Genomic DNA, 20994 nt, shown 5'->3' with positions numbered 1-20994 from the left:
TTCAAATTATTTCAATATTAACAGGTTATATAATTCTGTAAGAGGAGAGAGAAGATGACGAAGAATTCATTTGGTGCAAGAAACAGAAATCAGAACGAGAGACGAGAGAGAGGAGAGGATGGGAAGGGAGAGCAAGGAGCCTTGCAAGAAAGTGGCATGCGATATTCAGGCCTGTCTCTCGAAGAACAATTTCCTACCTCAAAGGTATCCATGTTTCTCTTCTCGATATTTACAAAAATCTATATGCAGTGAGATCAAAGTATTGTTTGGAAGTTTTGATTTTAGGAGTTGACATGATTGATGCCTGGAGTCGGACAGAATTTGCTGTGTTGAACTGTCGGATAGGATTCTTTACCGTGATAAGATTTTCGGTCTGTTCTATTTTAGTATTTGTTTAGGCGAAACAAGTACGCTAATGTACAAGAACATAATTCCCTTTAGAATTATTGAAGAAAAAAATTATTTTCCCAAAACCTGATAGATAAATTTGTTCTTAACCTATCATTGTCGCTTTTATTCTTCAATTCTATCTACCGTTTATCTTCATTTTCTTGTTCTTTTCAAATCTCCACCATGGCATGTCTGCAATTCACTCATTGAGAATTGCTCTAACTTCCTCTGTGTATCTTGACTGCATGGACGAGTATGAGAGAATAGAGCACAAGTGAGAGTTGTTCATTTTTTAGCAGCTAGACCCAAATAATGGCTCATTTTCCGTCATTTTCCCATAAAAATCACCCAAAGTCCTTCGTTTTCTTTGAAAAGTCCCTCATTTTCCTTTATTTTCCCATTGCACATCACCCACAGTCCTTTATTTTCCTCCATGAAAAATCTCACATTCTTAGGTTAGCACACAAACAGGGCTTATCTTCACTACCCAAGAAAACTTGCATTGGCAAACAAATTCCATTCCAGCAATCCCACCACCTACTCAAAGACCTAAGGAGCTATAGTGGGGATAACGAAGCGTGACTAGATGGTTTCAACGTGAGGTTCATTAAGCAAAATTGTAACACTCTAAAGAAGGATATTATCTTCCTATATAGGGAGTGATACATGTTCTTTTGAGTCCAACCTCACTCTACTTTTTGGTGCTCATTCCAAAAGTTATCATGGCCTCAAACATAAAGGATTTTGGATCTATCAATCTTCTAGGAAGCATTTATAAGCTTCTAGCAAAGATCCTAGTAAAGAAGATTGAGTCAGGTGATGTGAAAAGTTATAAAGGAATGTTGGCATGCTTTTGTGGGAGGGAAGGTAAATTCTAGATGCAGCTATGGTTGCTAATGAGGTGGTGGGTAATCTTTTGAGAAGTAGAGGGGAAGGAGTGATGTGCAAGGTTGATATAGAGAAGACATATGTATCTTGGAGCTTTGCTTTATATGCTACATAAAATGAGTTTTGGCTATAAATGAGGTTCTTGGATAAAGATGTGTATCTCGACTTTCCTTTGCAGTTATGGTCTCTGATAGTCCTTCAACATTCTTTAAGGCATTTACTTGCCTAAAATAGGGAGACCCACTTTTCTTCTCTTTTCTTTATCAAGGTGGGCAAAAACAGTGGCATAAAGGAGGCCCCCCAACTTCTTTTTGCAAATGATGTACTACTATTCTACAAGCTTGAGCCAATATTCTTAATGAATATCAAAGGTGTGCTATTTTCAAGTAGTCTTTGGGTGCAAGATCAACATATCAAAGTCAGAACTTATTAGGTTTAGAGATTGGGAGACTTGGTTACATTGGCTAGCATTTTAGGATGTAAGAAGGTTGTGCTCCCTATGAATTATTTAGATTTACCCCTAGTTCTAAATTGAAAGATATATCCATTAGGGAACCCATTGTCAATAGATTTTAAGCTAGACTCACAGTTTGGAAGAAGAATTCTATGTTAAAAGGAGTGCACCTGACTTTGAACAAGAGCACATTTGCAAATCTCGCTATTTGTTACCTACCAATTCTGATAACTCCAGTAAGTGTGGCAAAGAGATTGGGAGCTATCCAATATAGATTCATATGTTAAACCTAAATAAGAAAAGGAGTTTTCACTTAGTTGCATGGAAGTTAGTTAAAGAACCATGAGACGGGTGCCCTAGGTATTAGGTCAATGATTGAGTTCAACAAAGCCTTGCAAGGAAAGTAGATATGGATATTTCTGATGGAGATGACAAGATTTAGCTCCATTAGAAAAGACTTGGACATCCTTCTTTTTCTATTCTTAAAGTGATGTTTCCTTTTTTATTTAAAGAAACCAATAGTGAAAATTTATATATGAGGTATGTGAACTTGGTAAATATAGTCGTATAATATTTCTTATAAGTAATATGAGAATTCTTACTTTTTCATTAATTCATAGTGACATATGGGGTTCATCCTATACTCCTAATATTTCTGGAGTTAGATGATTTATGTATTTCATTGATAATTGTACAAGAGTCATGTGACCTTTCTTACTTAAATCTAAGTTTGATGGGGGTTGCATAGTACCTCGATTTTATAATATGATAAAAACTCAATTTAGATGTCATATCAAAAGATTTTGCAGTGATAATGGCAAACATTTTTTCAACTCACTCACTCTCATTCTTCTTTTACCAAGAAAAGATTATCTAGAATCTTCATGTGTCTATACAGTACAACAAAACAGAGTAGCAAGATGAAAGAATAGTCACTTTCTTGCTATGACCCGAGCTTTCTTATTGGGGGGAAAGCAATTCTTTCAGGTATTTACATCATTAATCAATTACCCTCAAGTGTTTTGGATTTTAAAAGCGCTACGGAAACACTCGTAAAATTTTATCACCGAAGTCGGTGTCACAAACCATTGAATCCCTAGAATAGTCTGTATATTTACTTTGTTCACATTCATTGACATTGGAGATGAAAATTTGATCCCAGAGCCTTAAAGTGCGTATTTGTGGGGTACTTCTCTTTTCAAAGGGGTATAAGTGCTACCATATGCTTATGTAGAAATTTTGTGTCTGCAAAGTTACATTTGTTGGAACAGACTCTTACTTTTTCTAACCTTATCTTTAGGAGAACTTATATTGAAAGATAAGAATACAGATTTCTTTGTTCACATCAACCTTCAATCATTTCCACCTCTCTAATCACCAACTACACTACCGTAGAAAAGCTCTCAAAATCCATCGTTACCACCTACCCAATTGCCACCTACACCACCACAAAAAATCTCTAAAAATATTCTAGAAAATCAACCTACGCAAGAAACCATGCATAGCCCGAGATTTACTCAAGTGTACTCAATAAGAAATAATATGGCCTGAGTTGAAGCAGGTTTAAGTATCAAAAACAAGTTCTAGAATTGAAGTCTTGAAACCTTGTACAACTTGATATTGATGTCTTTTACAATCCGTAAAGGAACCAAGGAATGCATTAAGTACTCTCTTTATCCAATCTCACAGTTTGTGTCGTTTAATAAATATTCACAATCTCATAACAATTTCCTTACGAGTTTGAATGATGAGTCTATCCCTAACACTTTTGATGCATTATCCTATGAAAGATGGAAAATATAATGAATATTGAAATGCAACCACTGAACGAACCAGACGTGGGAAGTGGTGAATTTATCCAAATGAAAGAAACCTATGAGATGCCAATGGATTACAATAAAATATTAGGGTGGTGGAACAACAGAGAGGTAAAAGACAAAGTTGGTGGCCAAAGACTATATCTAAACCTATGGGATAGATTATCAAGAGACATCCGCTCTAGTTACTATGATGAAATTAATGCGAATCTTGTTGTTTCTATCTATCCACTTTAACTAGCAATTGAAACGATTCGATATAAAGAGTGTTTTTCTGTACAGAAATCTATAAGAAGAAATTTATGTGGAAATTTCGCCAATATTTACATGCAAGAACAATAAATTGTGTAAAGTGGAAAATGCATTTTATAGGCTCAAACAATCCCAACACATGGTTTGGTAGATTTCCAAAAATAATATTAGACTTGAGATGTAAACGAATTCAAGAAAATCGTACTCTATTTCTCAAACACTCAGAACTAGGGAGAGTTACAATTCTCTTAATATATATTGATGATATTATTGTGATAAGGGATGATGAGAAAAAAAATTGATGCTCAAATAATGCATGATCAAGAAGTTTGAGATCAACAAATTAAGAAAATTAAAGTACTTTCTTGAAATTAAAGTTGTTCACCTAAACTCGGGGATTTTCATCTCACGGCAAAAATATATAAATGAACTACTAAAGGATACTGATAAGATAGCATGTAAACTAACTAGCATTCTTATTGATCTCAATCACAAATTGGAAGTAGTAGAAGAGGATACAGAGATAGATAAGGGAATGTACTAAAGATTAGTTAGAAGATTGATATACTTATTACAAACAAGACCAAACATTATCTATTCAATAAAGTATAATAAGTCAATTCATGCAGAACTATAATCAGATGCACTTACAAGCAGCCTACAAAGTGTTGCATTACCTGAAGGGGACACCTGAGAAAGATATCATGTTCAAAAGGAATGATAGGTTACTCCTTAAAACCTATATCGATGTAGACTATGAAGGGTCAATGGTGGAAAGAAAATCTACCACATGTTATTGTACATCCTTTGAGATAACTTGGTCACTTGGAGTACAAAGTAAAATATAGTTGCGAGATCGAGTGTAGAGTCAGAATTCTGAGTAATGGCACAAGAAGTGTGAGCTCCTATGGTTAAAGAGGATTCTTGAATTTTAAGAATCAAATGGAATGATCTTATGCTTTTATTGTGGCAATAAGTCAACTATAAGCATCACACATAATTCAGTACAATACGACAAAACGAAATATATTGAGATTAATAGACATTTCATAGAAAAGAAGGTAGATAGTGGTCTTAAATGTACACTATACATGTCTACCAACTTAGAACTTGCGTACGTGTTAACCAAAGGATTGAATAATCCAGTATTTTAGACTATCATTGCCAAGCGAGTGGATAGACAATATTTACTCCTCAGCTTGAAGGGGTGTATTGAAGAACAAACTATATATATAATTAATCTAGGAGATTAGGTTAAAGCACATTCTTGACAGTCCCAAGTTAGTCTCTTAATTTCTCATATATTTACTTGCATAAGTTATGAAATAAAACGTAAAGTTTTAGCCCAATTGGAGGTTGATTAGGCAAAAAGGTCAAAGCGTTTTCACTTCCTTTTCTAACTTTGTTCCCGTCCTTCATCGCCAAACCCTAGCATTGTCTTTCTTCATGAAAAGAGATGAAGAAAGAATTGATGTCTGTATTTGTTTTATTTTTTTTATGTTGAGGTTAATAATAATATTACTATTATTAATAATATTTTTTTGGAGAAAATAATAGTGATAATATTATTATTGATGAATATAGGTGCAGAAAAGTGATAGAATTACTGGAATTGTGCTGTGAGAGATGCAATTACAATTCTACACATTGCGCTTCCGTTGCTGATCTGCTCAAGCAAATCAGGAAGTAAGCCACTTTTTGCACAAACCAGAGTGCAGATTCACCGAAGCAGAATCCATCTTTTCATTGGTGCTGAAACAATTTTTGAAGGCAATTGTCTTTGCCTATGGTGTGTTTGTTCCAGAAGAGAAGCCTTCTTTGCCTGCTCTTCTTGCTGCATTGCCTTCTCCTAACAAATTTTGCAATTTTATACATGCATGTCTGTATATATCTCTCACCAGACAATTTTATTCCCCATGGAATTACTTGAACTGAGGAATATTCTCTCTTCTTTCAAATAAATCCCTCTCTGAATTGAATTCTAATCTTTTTTTTTACCTAAGTATGGATTAAGAGCCAAGGTAAGAGATAGACTTTCTTTTGGTCCACTTTTCCCCATCCATGAATTTGGAGTTAAGATGTATATTCGCGTATTGAAAAGATAGGAATAGGAATATATCAATTATCATCCGATTCATGACATTGTTGTTTGTAGAAGTATGATAAGAAAATTTGTTGATATATATATATTTATTTTCAAATTTATTAGTTTGTATCCGAGCAAAATTTGAAAAACTCAATTTATAAACGGATCGTAATGCTGTATTTCAATCTTTTTGTCATTGAAAATAAAGCCATATAGGCACACACGTAAGTTACCAAACATAGACAAAGGTTTGGGTGGTTTTATCACCGGAGAACCCTCTTACAGTTATGTTTTTGCATTAAATAGCTCTACTTTTCAATTGAATGAACTAGTCCTAGGAATATTTTGGATAAAAATGTGTAAAATAAGATCGCAATTAAGTCTTGACTTTGCATTTATTTAGATGCACAAGTGACAAGAAAAGAAGATAGAATTGGACAAAAGAATAAAACGTACTAGGCAAAAAAATTGATTTATAATTCATAAGTCTTTAATTTTTTTCTTTTTTTGAGAAATTAGTACGTTATTTGATATTTTAAAAAAATTATAGAAATAACTAATTTTATTAAAAATATTAACTTATTTGAACCAACACATACAAAAAATTATCAATAACAATAATATTCTATTATTAAGTTTCTCTTATATTTATAAACGATAGTAAAGGTTTAAAATATATAAGAATTATATATCAAAGATGAAGAAAATCATAAAATTAAAGAATAAGTAAATCATGAATTTAAAGATGAAGAAAATTATAGTATTAAAAAAAAAATCAAGATGTTAAAGATAAAATAAATTAAGTTAAAAAGGTAAAATTATAATTTTTGTAATTAATTCTATTAATTGTTTATTTCTTTTCCGTCCTTGAAAATCTATATATATAGGGTAGTAATATTCGATAGAATACAAATCAATCAAAAAATCATTCTAAGCAAGATATAAAGTCTTAAATTAAAAAATCTCTAAACTTTTTTATAAACTATTTGTAGTTTTCATTGTTGAAATTAAAAAAAAAAAATCTAAAAGATGTTAGCCTTTATAACCAGACACCACCCTCCAGTCAATAGCCACCATAGGGCTAGAAACCACCACCAACCGACCTTCATAGTCAGCCCAAAAGTTGCCACTTCTCCCTTTATCACCATACTTCCAACCTGTAATAGTCACCATAGATACCATTTTCAACTCATCTCTATCACAAATCTTTACACACAAATGCGTGTGTGTCAGCTGTTGGTAACCTTGTCACAACTTCGGTTTAGATCCAAGCTTATATGAGTCAATGCAGAATCATTGAGTTGACTTAGTGATTCCATGGTCTGAGTTAACTTGATACAGAATTAGTGTTTCCTTATATAGCCAAATTACTAGAGTAAATCATAACATGACAACTTCATATTTTGGTAAATTCAGAATAGAAATTGAAATACTAAGGGCACTACTTGAGTCTCTAGAGATACAAACAAGTACCATTTTATTGGCAAACTCAAATATAGCTTCTATCTCACATGAGCTAAATATTTCAGTATAGACTCAAGAGGCATAGATCATAAAATTAATATATCTAAAATATTTTTATACATATATTACATATCTAAGTAACAAAAAGATTATCATTATAGATAATTTTCCTAATACTATTAGAGGTAAAGATAACATCAAGCTTAACTCTATCGTTGTCCTCAAAAAATATATTACGTGTCCTCATGTTATGCAATGATCTTGTATTAGTGAGTAAATTATCACAAGACTCGAACTATAAAGTAATATTTGTTTCTTCTCATTATGATTTGCAAGATCATAATTTTGAAAAGATGATTGGATGCACTGAAATTAGAAATAGACTCTACTACTTGGATCCGCTATAGGGATCATTCTACTATTACTACTGGCCTCACGCACAAGATCTTGCTTCAATATAAAATATTACAGTAAATGCAAACATGGCAAGTTCATAGTTTAGTAAATTATGAGTGGAGATTGAAAGATTAAAGGCATGATTTGAGTCTTCAGAGAAACAAATAAATATCGAATTATTAGCACACTCAGATATAACTTTTATCTCACAGGATTTAAATATCTCAAATAAATCATTTGAAAACACTTGGATTATAAACTTAGAAGTCACAAATCATATGACTAATACTTGTAAATATTTTTTTATATATATTTTATGTGTAAATAATAAAAAGATTATCATTATATACTATTCTCTTGGTATTATTACGTGCAATATGACATTAATTTTAGCTCTACCATTGTCCTAAGAAATATATTACATGTCTCATTTGTGCACTAATCTTGTATCAATGAGCAAATTATCACAAGACTTGAACTACAAAATAATATTTTACTCTTCTCACTATGACTTTCAACACTAGAATAAAGAAAATATGATTGGATGCATTGAAGGCAAAAACAGACTCTATTATTTAGATGTATGTAGAGGATCCTTTCTCTTATAACTACTAACCTCACACATAAAATTTGACTTTATCATAAAAGACTTGGAAACCCATCATTCTCTATTTTAAAGATGATATTTCTTTCATTATTTAAGAATTCAAAATATAAAAATTTACACTATGATATCTGTGAGTTTGTAAAATATAAGTATATGATGTTTTTCACAAGTAATAAATAAAGTTTAATTCCATTTTGATTAATTCATGGTGATATTTGGGAACCATTTTGCATATCTAATATTTTTAGAGTTTGATGGTTTATATTATTTATTAACAATTGCATTAAAATCACTTGGTTGTTTTTACTTAAAACTAAATATTATATTAGTCATATCATACATTAATTTTGTAATGTTATAAAAATCCAACTTCGAATATCCGTAAAAATTATGTACCTATAATGCCAAAGATTTTCTCTATCACACACTTTCCTCATTCTTCATCAAGAAAAAATATTTCATGAATCATTATACATACAAACACTACAATATAATGAAGGCGGAATGCAAAAACAAAGTTACCTTCTAACCACCACTAGAGTTGTTCTATTTCATAATAGTATCCCAAAACAATAATGAGACAAAGTCGCTCTTACTGCCACCTATATTATTAATCTTTGGCCCACAAGTTTTCTTGACTTCAAAAGTCCTTTTAAAATACTTCAATAGTTCTATCCAATAGTAAGTGTCACAAATAATCTTATCTCCCGAATATTTACATATATTGCATTTGTTCATATTCATTCTCACCAAAGAGAAAAACCTAATCTCTGAATCCTGAAATATGTATTTATGGGATATTCTTCTCAAAATATGATACAAATGTCATCATCTATTTACCCAAAAATTTTATATGTTTATAGATGTCACATTTGTTGAACAAAAATCCTACTTCACCCACCATTATCCTCAGGGGAAGCTTATATTAAAAGATAAAAAAATAGAATTCATAATTGATTTTAACCTACCACCATTGTTACATACCTCAAAACCAACAACATAAGAGACTGTTCAAAATCCACCAAAAATCTCACCACCATAAAAAAACCTTCAACGTTCATTATCTCAAGAAATCATATTAGAGCCTAAGTTTTCTCACATGCATAGAAGGTAGAAGATGCAAAATACTAAAATAAAGTAGGTCCAAGACTCTAACCTTGATCTTAAAATTGAGGTAAGTCTTAGAAAACTTATTGTATTTTATAAATGTATAAGAGAATGTATTAAACATCTTTTATACTTTATCTAATAATTTGTGTCATTTGATAAGTATTCATTAATATAGAAATTTTCTCATAAGTTTAAATACTGAGTAATCCCTAATATAGTTTTTTAAGCCATTATCCTGTGAAAAATAAAGAAATATTGTGAGTGTGAAAATGCAGGCACTTTAAAAGAATCATACTTGGAAAACAATGGATCTACCAAAAGGAAAGAGACAAATGAAATGTGAAATAAGTTTTCTAAATCAAACATAAAATGAATGAAACAATCGAGAGACATAAAACTAAGTTGATAACTAAGTATATCCACATACATATGAAATAGATTATGATGAGACATTCACACCAGTCACCAAGATGAATACTATGCGAATTTTGTTGTCATTAATTACCAATTTTGACTAACAATTATAGCAGTTTGATGTAAAAAAAATGTCTTTTTGTATAGAGATTTAGAAGAAAATATCTATATTGATATTATTGACTACCATACTTTATTATTTATTATTTAATTAGTTTATTTTGTTGGAATAAAAATACTTTTAAAATCAATATATCTATAAATCTAAATATATAATCTCGTACTGAATCAATAAAAAATGTAAATGGAAGTGTACCTGAATCCATCGTAGAAGATTCGATTGCATTCTGCGGTAAGTACTTCTGAATCAACATAATGCCTCAAAAGCTAGTTTTTTTTCAAGTGACATGATGTTAGAAAAATAAAATGGCAGTTTTGTTATTCGGGGACCATAACTACCTTTTATATCGATAAACATTTATAATTTTCATTTTGCCCATCATAAAACGAGAATATTACAAAAATAGTATTTGCACATTACAAACTCATATTTAAATCTGATGCATTAAGATTCAATACTTTTTAACTGTAATTGATCACTTTTAAATGAATCAATTAAATTGATAGTCTGATATAGATACCAAGACCCCCAGTAAGCCCACATATTAGAAAAACTCCAACAATCTCCTATTCGGGTTTTATATGACACCTTAACTATACATTAAATAACCATAAAAGTACTTAGAACTGTACTATCAATACCTAAATGCATCACCAAAATAATTATATTCATTGATCATAACGACATGTGATCAAAACGGTCTTCGCTACAGCTATTGTAGTTAAAATCTTTAATGGTTACGTATATCAGTATAACCGAACGACATAGATCAAACATGGATGTACAATATGAAAATTACATATTATGTGATCTAAACATACCTATTTCCAACTGGTCCTGCCTTAACCTTAGTGAGATCAACTGTAAGAAAACTCATAGATAATATATATAAATAAAAAACAAAACACAAGAACTGTAATGAAATCATATATACATAAACAAAAGTCAAAGCATAAATTTTATGACGTCTTACAAAATAAATGCAACTAAGGTACAAGACTCCCATTGAACCTACACACCATCAAGGGATAAAACACCCATATGAGCAATGTGCTCATGAAAGACCTTAGGTGGTAATTCCTTAGTGAACGGATCTGCAATCATAAAGTTTGTTCTAATGTACTCTATCGATATCTACTTACTCTGAACTTTTTCTTTAACAACGAAGATATCTATATACTTAGACTTGGTCAAGCTCCTATTGTTATTAGAATACATAACTGCAAATTTATTATCACAAAATTACTTTAATGATCTTTCTATGCCATCAACAATACGCAGGCCAGTGACAAAATTTTGCAACCATATTCCTTGATTGGATGCCTCATAACAAGGTACAAACTATGCTGACATAGTAGAAAAAACTACAAGTGTTTACTTAGCACTCTTCTAGGAGATAACTTCCCCAGTAAGTAAGTAGATATAGTCTTATGTAGATTTTCTGATGTCTTGACATCTGGTGAAATCAGAATCAGAATAACCAATAATCTCCAAGTGATCTGACATCTTGTATTTAAGCATATAACTTTTTATTCTTTATAGATACCGCATGACACATTTAACTGTTTTTCAATGATCCATACTTGAATTGCTTAAATGTCTAACTAACATCTCAATAATGTATGCAATATTTGGATGCATATAAACATGTGCATACATAAGACTCCCTACAATTGAAGCATAATGAACCTTTTGCATCTCTATAATCTCTAGGTCATTCTTAAGGCATTTACTTAAACATATTTTTTTTAGACACAGTGGAGTCACTTGGTTTACAATCCTATACGATAAACCTTTTAAGAATCTTTTTGATACAGCTCTTTTGTGATAATTCAAGAATACTCCGAGAGCAGTCTTGATGTATCTACATCCCTAATACAAAAGAGGCATCCCCAAGATCTTTTATCTCAAATTTTGTTATCAGAAATCTCTTGATTTTATACAATAAACCTATATCACTACTGGCAAACAGTATGTCATCGACATATAAAATTAGAAAAATATACTTACTTCCACTGAACTTTTGGTATACATAATCTTTCATTAAATTCATCTTAAACCAAATAAGATGATTACTTGATGAAATTTGTGATACCATTAATAGGAATTCTGCTTAAGTTTATAGATGAATTTTTTTAGTTTGCAAATCACTTGCTTTACATTTTTTGATATAAAGTTTTCTGATTGTACTATATAAATTGTCACATCAATATCACCCATTGAGAAATGTTATCTTAATATCCATCAAATGTAACACAAGATCAAAATGTGCCACTAAAGCTATTATAGTCTTGAAATAGTCTTTTGACGAATTCGGAGAGAAAGTCTCTTTATAACCGTTGTCTTTTTTCTATGTAAAGCCCTTAACGATAAGACGGGTCTTGTACCTCTTCATATTACATTTTGAATCCCTCTTGATTTTAAATATCTATTTATAACCAATGAGGTTCGCATCCTTAGGTAATGGGACAAGATCTCAAATGACATTGTCATTCATAAACTTTATCTCTTCATTCATGGTATCAATCTATTTTTGAGAGTTAGAACTTTATACGGCTTGATGGAAGTTGATAGGATCATCTGCCACAGTATTAATGTCAAACTCATGTTCTTGGATATATATAATATAATCATCTGGAATCGCACTTCTCCTCTCTTTAGTGAATCTCCTTAATGTCATAAATTTTGGAGGATGTAAAGTTTGTGCTTGAGGAATAATTTCTTAAACAGGAACAGGAGATATTATGACATTGTTTTGATTTGGATTTGCTTGTTGGACAATGTTCAGTATAAGAACTTGATCTTGATCATTATTAAGAGCAACTAAGGGAATAGGAATATCGAGTAATTCTTCGTTAAATACAAGGTCTCGAACTCTTTCTCCCCCTGCAAACTCAACATTCTCAAAGAATTAGATATTTTTCATCTCAAAAATTATATTAACAATGGGATCATAAAATTTATAACCCCTGAATCATTTAGAATAACTAATAAAATAGAACTAACTGTTCTGGAGCCCAGTTTTTTTCCTATGGCAATAAGGCCTAACCTCAGCTGGACAGTATCAAACTAGGCCTTTTGCCCGTCCAAATCTCATAAGGAGTCTTTGTAGTTGCTTCAGTTGGAACTTTGTTGAGTAAATATGTTGTGGTTTTTAATCCTTCTCTCTAGAGTTATTCAAGTAAGGTAGAAAGACTAATCATACTCCTCATCATATCCTTAAGTGTTCTGTTCCGCCTTTCAGCAACATCATTCATACTAGGAGAATCTGACATGGTATATTATAAGATGATACTGTATTCCTCTAGGAATTGAGCAAACGGCCTAAATACTATTCACTTGATATGTCAAATCTACCATAGTATTCACCACCATGGTTAAATTTAACAATTTTAATCATTTTGTTAAGCTGGTTCTCAACTTCTACTTTAAAACTCTTGAACATATTCAAGGACTAAGATTTCTCATAAATGAGATATAGATAGTCATATTTGGATTAATCATCTATGAACGTTATGAAATATTGTTGTTCATTCTAAGAAATCATAGGGAATGGTTCACAAATATCTGCATAAATAAATTCTAATACGTTCATAGCTTTGTTGGTACCTAATCTTTTAATGTTTGTCTATTTACCCTTGATCTAGAAGTTCATCTGACACAAGTCTCTTAATTCTCTTTTGGAAGATATGACATAATCTCTTGTGCAATAATAAACTGGAATTCTCCTTGGCTGATTTTTTCTTTACACTTCTTGTACCAATATGTAAGGATTTATTATAAGAAGCAATTGTATTAGGTAAATAAAGATTATCATGCGCTGATAAAGAAGCAGAACCAACAAGATTTGATTTAAGAAAAAGACTAAATTTTCTATTTTTAAATAAACATGAATAATCAAATTTATCCAACAGAGAAACATAAATCATATTTCGTCTAAATGACGATACAATAAAATTCTATTCTAAATCCAAATAAAATTCAATACTTAACAATAATCTAAATTTTTCAATTAATTCTACTTCGACTAGTTTGTCATTGCCTATATAAATGAATCTGACAACATCACTTGACTTGTGGCAACCCTACATAGACATACTAATGTAAGTTGTGGCACTAGAATCTATCCAATAACTGTGTGTAGGTATAGAAGTTATATTAATCTCATAACAAACAAAATTAAGAAGCATACATTTATTTGTACCACATGCATGATAGTCAGCACGTTGCTTCTTCTAGTGTCCCGAAGCTTTACAAAAGAAACAAACATTTTCGATCTGAACCTTTTGTTGCTTCTTCTGTTGTACTGAAATCGCAACAGATTTACCTTTTTTTTTTTAGTTCTTCTTATCCTTTGATATTATTGCGAAATTAGTACTCTCTGTCTTCTCATACTTGAATCTTTCCTTCTCTTGAACACAATGTAAAATGAGCTTATTCAGATTCTAGAATTCCTTCTAACAGTTGTATGTCACGTTAAAATGATTGAACTGGAGTGGAAGAGAAATAAAAATTAAGTACATAAGTACTTTTTCTGACAATTCTACTTCAATTGCCTTGAGCTTTGCATGCACATGTGATATCTCCATTATGTACTCTCTGATATTTTTATTTTCTTTACACCTCATTGAAACTAGAGTCAACAGAAATGTGCATGCTTCGATCTTATCACGTTTGGTGAAACGTTGTTCTAGAAAATGAAACAAATCTCTAGCTATTGTGATCTTATTAGACATAGTGCCTCGAAAAACCTCTAGAATAGTTTGTTGCATAAGCAACATATTCATACGGTTTGACTGATTTCATCTTTCAAACTCATTCTTTTACTCAGAAGTACTGTCAGAAGTAATCAGATCAGTTAATCAACCCGTCAAGCCCAATCCAGATCCATAACTCAAAGCACAAATCAAACATTATTCTTCCATTACTTGAAATATGTGTCATTCAACATTATGATGGAATTAACATTCGCAGAGATACTTCTAGTAGAAAAAAAAACTGAATAGAGAACAAACAAAAAATAAATTAATTAATACTCACATAAAACTGTAAATCATAAAATTTAATAATAAATTTTAACTAAAGGTATATTTTCATATCAAGATATCATGCACTTCATTAACACTCTATCTTTAGACAGAATATTAACTTGTAAGTGGTACTGTGTAACAGTAATTAAATATAGACGGTATAAACACATCAAATAATAAACGTTCATTTGAGCCGATTTAAAGTTCACATATTATACTAAATAATTGTTATATATTCATTACCACAAAAATAGAATACAATAATATTAAATATTAACCTTCTTTTGGACCGATTAAGATTCATATAAATTACATTTATGCAACTATTTATATTATAAAATAAATAAATTATCTATAAGAGATGTCATTTTGTTGACATATTTTATAAATCAATTTATTTCAATATATATATGTACATACTAATATTAAAATTCAAAACTAAAATCAAATTTAAACAAATTAGGAAGAAAATTGACCACAAAATAGCTAAGAATACATTTAAAACAAAAACTTTTTTAGTCAAAATGATGGTTGTTGACCGGTCAAAGTCAATGTTGACCGTTGATCGGTCAACCATTGATTATTGACCGGTCAACTATTGACCAAGTCGGGTTAACATCCGGTCGGGTCTTGGATCGGGTTGGCCCAGCCTAAACCCGTATGGGTTTTGGCCCACCCGAATTGGTCTTTCTCTTTTCTCCATTTCCTTATTTTCTTTCCTTTCTGTGGAATAAACCCGCATAATTTTTTTTTAAAAAAACTTAACCCTAAAAACCAAGCTCATTTGGACATAAAACACATAAGTCCATAACCTAAAAAAAAAAAAACTTTTTTCTTCTTTCTTTTTTCCTTCTTCTTCCTCGCGTTCAAATGAGCATTTGAGTGCTACAGTAACGATTAGAAAAACTAACCATTACGCATGAGATTTGGTAGTCATTTTGAATGTCGAATGGTCGTGTCACTGTTGGGTTCATACAGCAGCGGTCGGCTACTTCTTTCCTTCCTTTTGTTTTTGTTTTCTCTGCTGCATATATATATACATATATATTCATCCTAAACTCATATATATATATATAAATATTTTTTTTGCTTTAATTTTTTTATTTTGAAATTCATATATATATTTGCTTTAAAAATAAATATATATTTCTCATAAATCCATATATAATTTTTATTTTTTAAAATACATGTATACATATTTCTAATCCTCATATATATATACACACGCATATATATATTTCTTTTCTTAAATCCTGAATCCAAAATCCAAAAATCATAAAAAATAACTTGAATCTCAAAAATTCAATACGAGAAATGCTATGATACAAATTGTTGGAATAAAAATACTTTTTAAATTAATAGATCTGTAAATCGAAACATACAATCTCATACTAAATCATTAAAAAATGTAAACAAAAGTGTACCTGAATCTATCGCGGAAGATTCGGTTGTGTTCTGCAGTAGATATTTCTGAATCAACACGATGTCTCAAAAGCTAATTTTTTTTTGGTGAAAAAATTTCAAAAAAATAAAATGGTAATCTTGTGATTCGGAGACCATAACTGCCTTTTATACTGAGAAACTTTTATAATTTTTATTTCACTCATCATAAAAAGAAAATATTACAAAAATAGTATATACATATTATTAGCTCATACTTAAATCTGATGCGTTATTTTTTAACCGTATTTGATCACTTTTAAATGAATCTATTAAATTGATAACTTGATACGTATACCAAAGCCCACATTAAGCTCACATGTTAGAAAAAAATTCAACTTATTTTTTATTAGTTAAGAGGATGTAATTAGAGTTTTACTAAAACAATAATATCATGTAATTAGAATTTTAGTAGAATAAGAATTTTCTTATTAGTAGGTTACGAATTTTATAAATATTCTAAGTATAACAACCTAAAGTGTGAGAAATAAAATTATTATTTTCTTTCAAAAGTCAACATTGTATTAGGGCCAAAATAAGATTATTTTAGGGTTTTAATTTTAAGATTTCTTTCAAACCCTAAGATAACATAATATCCTATGTTAGTGTCTATTTATCCAAATCTATCCTTATCACCATTCTAAACAACGTCAAAAGCCTCATCACATAGTAGATCAGAGAGAGAATAAACAGTAGCAACAACAGTGGCTGTTGACAGATCTGCAACCAGATGAAACTAGTACACTATTCGGCGATGTAGCCTGAAGATAAAGAAGCAGATATGTGCACGTGATAAGGAAGACGACCTACGCATACAGTTTGAGAAAGCAAACCGTGTGTGGCCTATAAGGTGAGACAAGCTTCAGCGCGACCAAAACCGAATAAGGTGACTCACGTGGCCGCTTTTTGACGGACTGTTGTGTTATTGAATCTATTGTACTGAGGAAGATAGATTTGTCCAATGATTTTTTAAAACCAAAGGGCTGAAAAAGAAGGGACTGCATTCGTTTTTGTGAAACCAAAAGAGTTGGAGACAAATCACGCTACGGAGCTTGCCAAACAAGCATACTCAACTGCGATGACCTACTTCACACAAAGGCAGAATCAACGCATTTTTGGAACGATCTCACTGAATCCGTGCCTAATCTAAACCCACCAGTGTGTTATGTGTGGTTTTCGGTAATTTTCAGCCATGACACATGAATTTCCAGTGACTGTGCATGTGCTGGCTTATGGAGGCGTGTGAGACTCCAGTGGTTACAAGTGGTGGTATTCCTAGTGGTGTAGCGTGGTGGTATTCCCAATGGCGTAGCATGGTGAGATTCCCAGTGGCGGCATGTGGTGGTCCAGTGGCAGCGCATCCAGCAACGTGTGAGAGCTTGTGTGATATGAGCCCGAATTATTTTAAAATCGAGCCTAAGCTATTTTAGAGCCGAGCTCGAGCTGTTTTGAATAAGGCTGAATCATTTTGGGTCGAGCCGAGTCGAGCTACTGCATAACAAATCCGGTTTCAGTTTGGAACACTTATTGGCATTCTTTGGTACTGATTAGAAGGATGGCTTTTCAAACCTTTATATGTAAGTTGGACATGTGTGATATATCTGTGACAACTTAATGGGGGGTGTTAACTACCCTATTTTATTATTTAATTAGTTAAAATGATATAATTAGAGTTCTACTAGAATAATAATATCATGTAATTAGAATTTTAGTAGAATAAGAATTTTCTTATCAATAGGTTAGGAATTCTATAAATACCTTAAATGTAACAACTTCAAATATGCGAAATAAAATTATTATTCTCTCCAAAATCAACTGATATTCCCTAGGTTTTAAGAGATGACCAAGAGCTAATAAGGTATGTAAAATAAAGAAGACTTTATATGGATTAAGTAATCATCAAGAGCATTATTTGACAAGTTTGTAAAGGTGATAATAAATTTTGGATTAAAGCAGACTCAAGGAGACTATAATCTTTTCATCAAACACTCAAAGACAAAGGAAGTTACAGCTCTCCTAATATATATTAATGACATTATCGTAATAGAAAATCATGAGAATGAGCAAGGAACACTAAAATAATGCGTAACAAAAGAATTTAAAATCAAAGAACTATGCAAGTTGAAGTATTTTTTTAGAAATTAAAGTAGTTCGCTCTAAGTTTGGGATTTTTATTTCTTAAAATAAATACATTCATGACCTGTTAAAAGACATTGACAAGCTAGTACGCAAACCAGTTAACATTCATATTGATTCTAATAATAAACTAAGAATAGTAGAGAAAGATAATTTAGTAAATAAAGAAATATATTGAAGATTAGTTGGAAGATTGATTTACTTGTCTCACATAAGATCAGACATCGCTTATGCAGTAAGTGTTATAAGCTAATTCATGCACAATATGAAATAAGTGCACCTACAAGCTACAAATGGCAACTTGCAAGTGTAATAGTGGTCGACAAGGTAATAAGGACTTAAAAAAATAAGCAAAAAGAAATAGAAATAGAAATAGTGAGAGTGTGAGAGATTAATAGGAATCACACTAAGCCATAGGTTAGGGATCTTTTCAAATAAGAATGTTGTATTTGAAAAAAGTGAAATAGCTCGTCAAGTGCGATATTCCCACTGGGCAATCACTATCGCCTGTAATACTTGTCGTTTTTCATGAGGTCGCCTGTGAAGTCTTACCTAGTGAACCCTAAGCTGCCAATACTCCCTCAATGAAGCTTCTTAGTATACAATTCCTTCTTTTTGGAGAACAACATTGTTTTATTCATGAAGGATTTACAATTGGGAAGTAACCAATAATCTCCCATAGAATTCAACTGCATGTTCTAAGTGGAGAACTATAACAGCATAATTCTGTGATGTTTTGATGTGTTGATTGAATAAAAAGATGAGATTTGAGTTATGTATTTTTGGGAGAAAACAAAGAAATGAAGATTAGAATAAATAATGACGGATTTGTAAAAATAGGATGCAAATTTCATATAATAATATCTTTAGGATTTTTTTATCTTATTACTATCTATATTCTCAGTTTTCTTTATTAATACTTTCACAACTTGATTTCTTGATTTAAATGTCAACAAAAATATTTTTTGGTTTTCTGAAGGAAAGACTAAAAAAAAAAGAATTTCTTTTTAAAGTTTAGAATTTTGAGTTGCTTTAACTGTTATATGAAAACCAAACAATAAATGAAAAATTAAACTTTTTCCACTAAAAGATTAACGTCATTGTGTTAAATCATATTTTGTAAAAAATTAAAAGTTTGGGGATTATTTTGTAATGAAAATAAATATTTAGTACTAAAATAGAAAAAATAGATTAATAAGAAATTAGTTAAACCATTAATTAGAAATCCATTTACCAAGGCGATGATCAGGCTACTTCGAGATGATGATCATCACAATGGGGCTGAAACATGATTCAAACTCTTACGGGAGGCAACCGTGGGGAATTTTTTATAATGTGCGAAAGTCTAACAAACCAATATCGTGTGGAGGTAGAAGGCCCATGGGTTGTGAACTTCTTTTCCCAGATAAGAAGCAACAACGGATGCCAAAAATAAAAAAAAAAAGGTCTTGGACACGTGATGGATCTTGAAGTACTATTTTTGTATCGCCTTTGACCAAATCTACCCACATTAGGATTATCCGTTAATGGTTGATCGAGTTTGATGGATTCGCCTTTGGAAATAAGAAGTTCTAATCCTGGGGGGAGGGGGACAATATCAACCACTTAACATCCATTCGATGCATCGAGGCCTTATAGGCAGTGGTTTACCTTGCAGCAGATATCAATAGTTCGAGTTTGCTTATCTTCAACTCGTAAACTTAGTCGATATGAAACTATATAATAGGGCCAAATTTTTCTGATTCAGCAATTCGATCTATGGCTTCTCATTCATAGACATTGATAAGATAAGATCTTCCCATTTAATAGTACTTTAGGATGACATAGCCTTCAAGTGAAAGGTGAAGTTCAAACAAAGAAAGGCTTACAATGGATACCTAGGCACCCAGAGACAAAGAAGGCGTAGTAAGCGACAAAATATTTTAGGGAGTTAAAAATAAGCATGGATCTAGAGATTTTCGAATAGGTCAACATTTTGAATAGCTACTGAATCCATCGGCAGGCAAGAGACAACGTGGTAAACTGAAACATCTTAATAGCCAAAGAAAAAGAAAGCAAAAGTGATTTTCATAGTAGCCGCGAACGAAACAGGAGCAATCTAAACCGTAAAAATGGGGTTGTGGGAGAGCAATAAAAGTGTTATGTTGTTAAGCGAAGCGGTGGAGTGTTGCACCTTAAATGGTGAGAGTCCAGTAGCCCAAAGCATCACTAGGTTATGCCTTAACCTGAGTAGCATAAGGCACATGGAATCCTAATTAAAAAATTAAATATGAAACTTCATACACCTTAAGATTCATAAGATGAAAAGAGAATTTTTAAGGTCTTTATACTCATTATACCTACCATTAGATGGATTAGGGTTACTCTTATAGCACATCCTTGTATAATG

General features: G+C 31.4%; 1 protein-coding gene across 1 annotated transcript; it reads left to right on the top strand.

Annotated features, from left to right (window-relative positions):
* The first annotated feature begins 46 nt into the window (after nt 1-46).
* LOC110817348 (Cox19 family protein (CHCH motif)) lies at nt 47-5786 on the top strand. The gene is made up of 2 exons (XM_022045843.2): nt 47-204; nt 5386-5786. The coding sequence occupies exons 1-2, from the start codon at nt 119-121 to the stop codon at nt 5489-5491; spliced, it is 192 nt and encodes a 63-aa protein (XP_021901535.2). The 5' UTR covers nt 47-118; the 3' UTR covers nt 5492-5786.
* The last annotated feature ends 15208 nt before the right edge of the window (nt 5787-20994 follow it).

Source organism: Carica papaya, chromosome 2 (genome assembly GCF_054855325.1).
Source record: "Carica papaya isolate Zhongbai chromosome 2, ASM5485532v1, whole genome shotgun sequence".
In the NCBI taxonomy this organism is placed as follows: Eukaryota; Viridiplantae; Streptophyta; class Magnoliopsida; order Brassicales; family Caricaceae; genus Carica; species Carica papaya.
The sequence above is the reverse complement of the archived record's forward strand: the minus strand, read 5'-3'. Positions and strand labels throughout refer to the sequence as shown.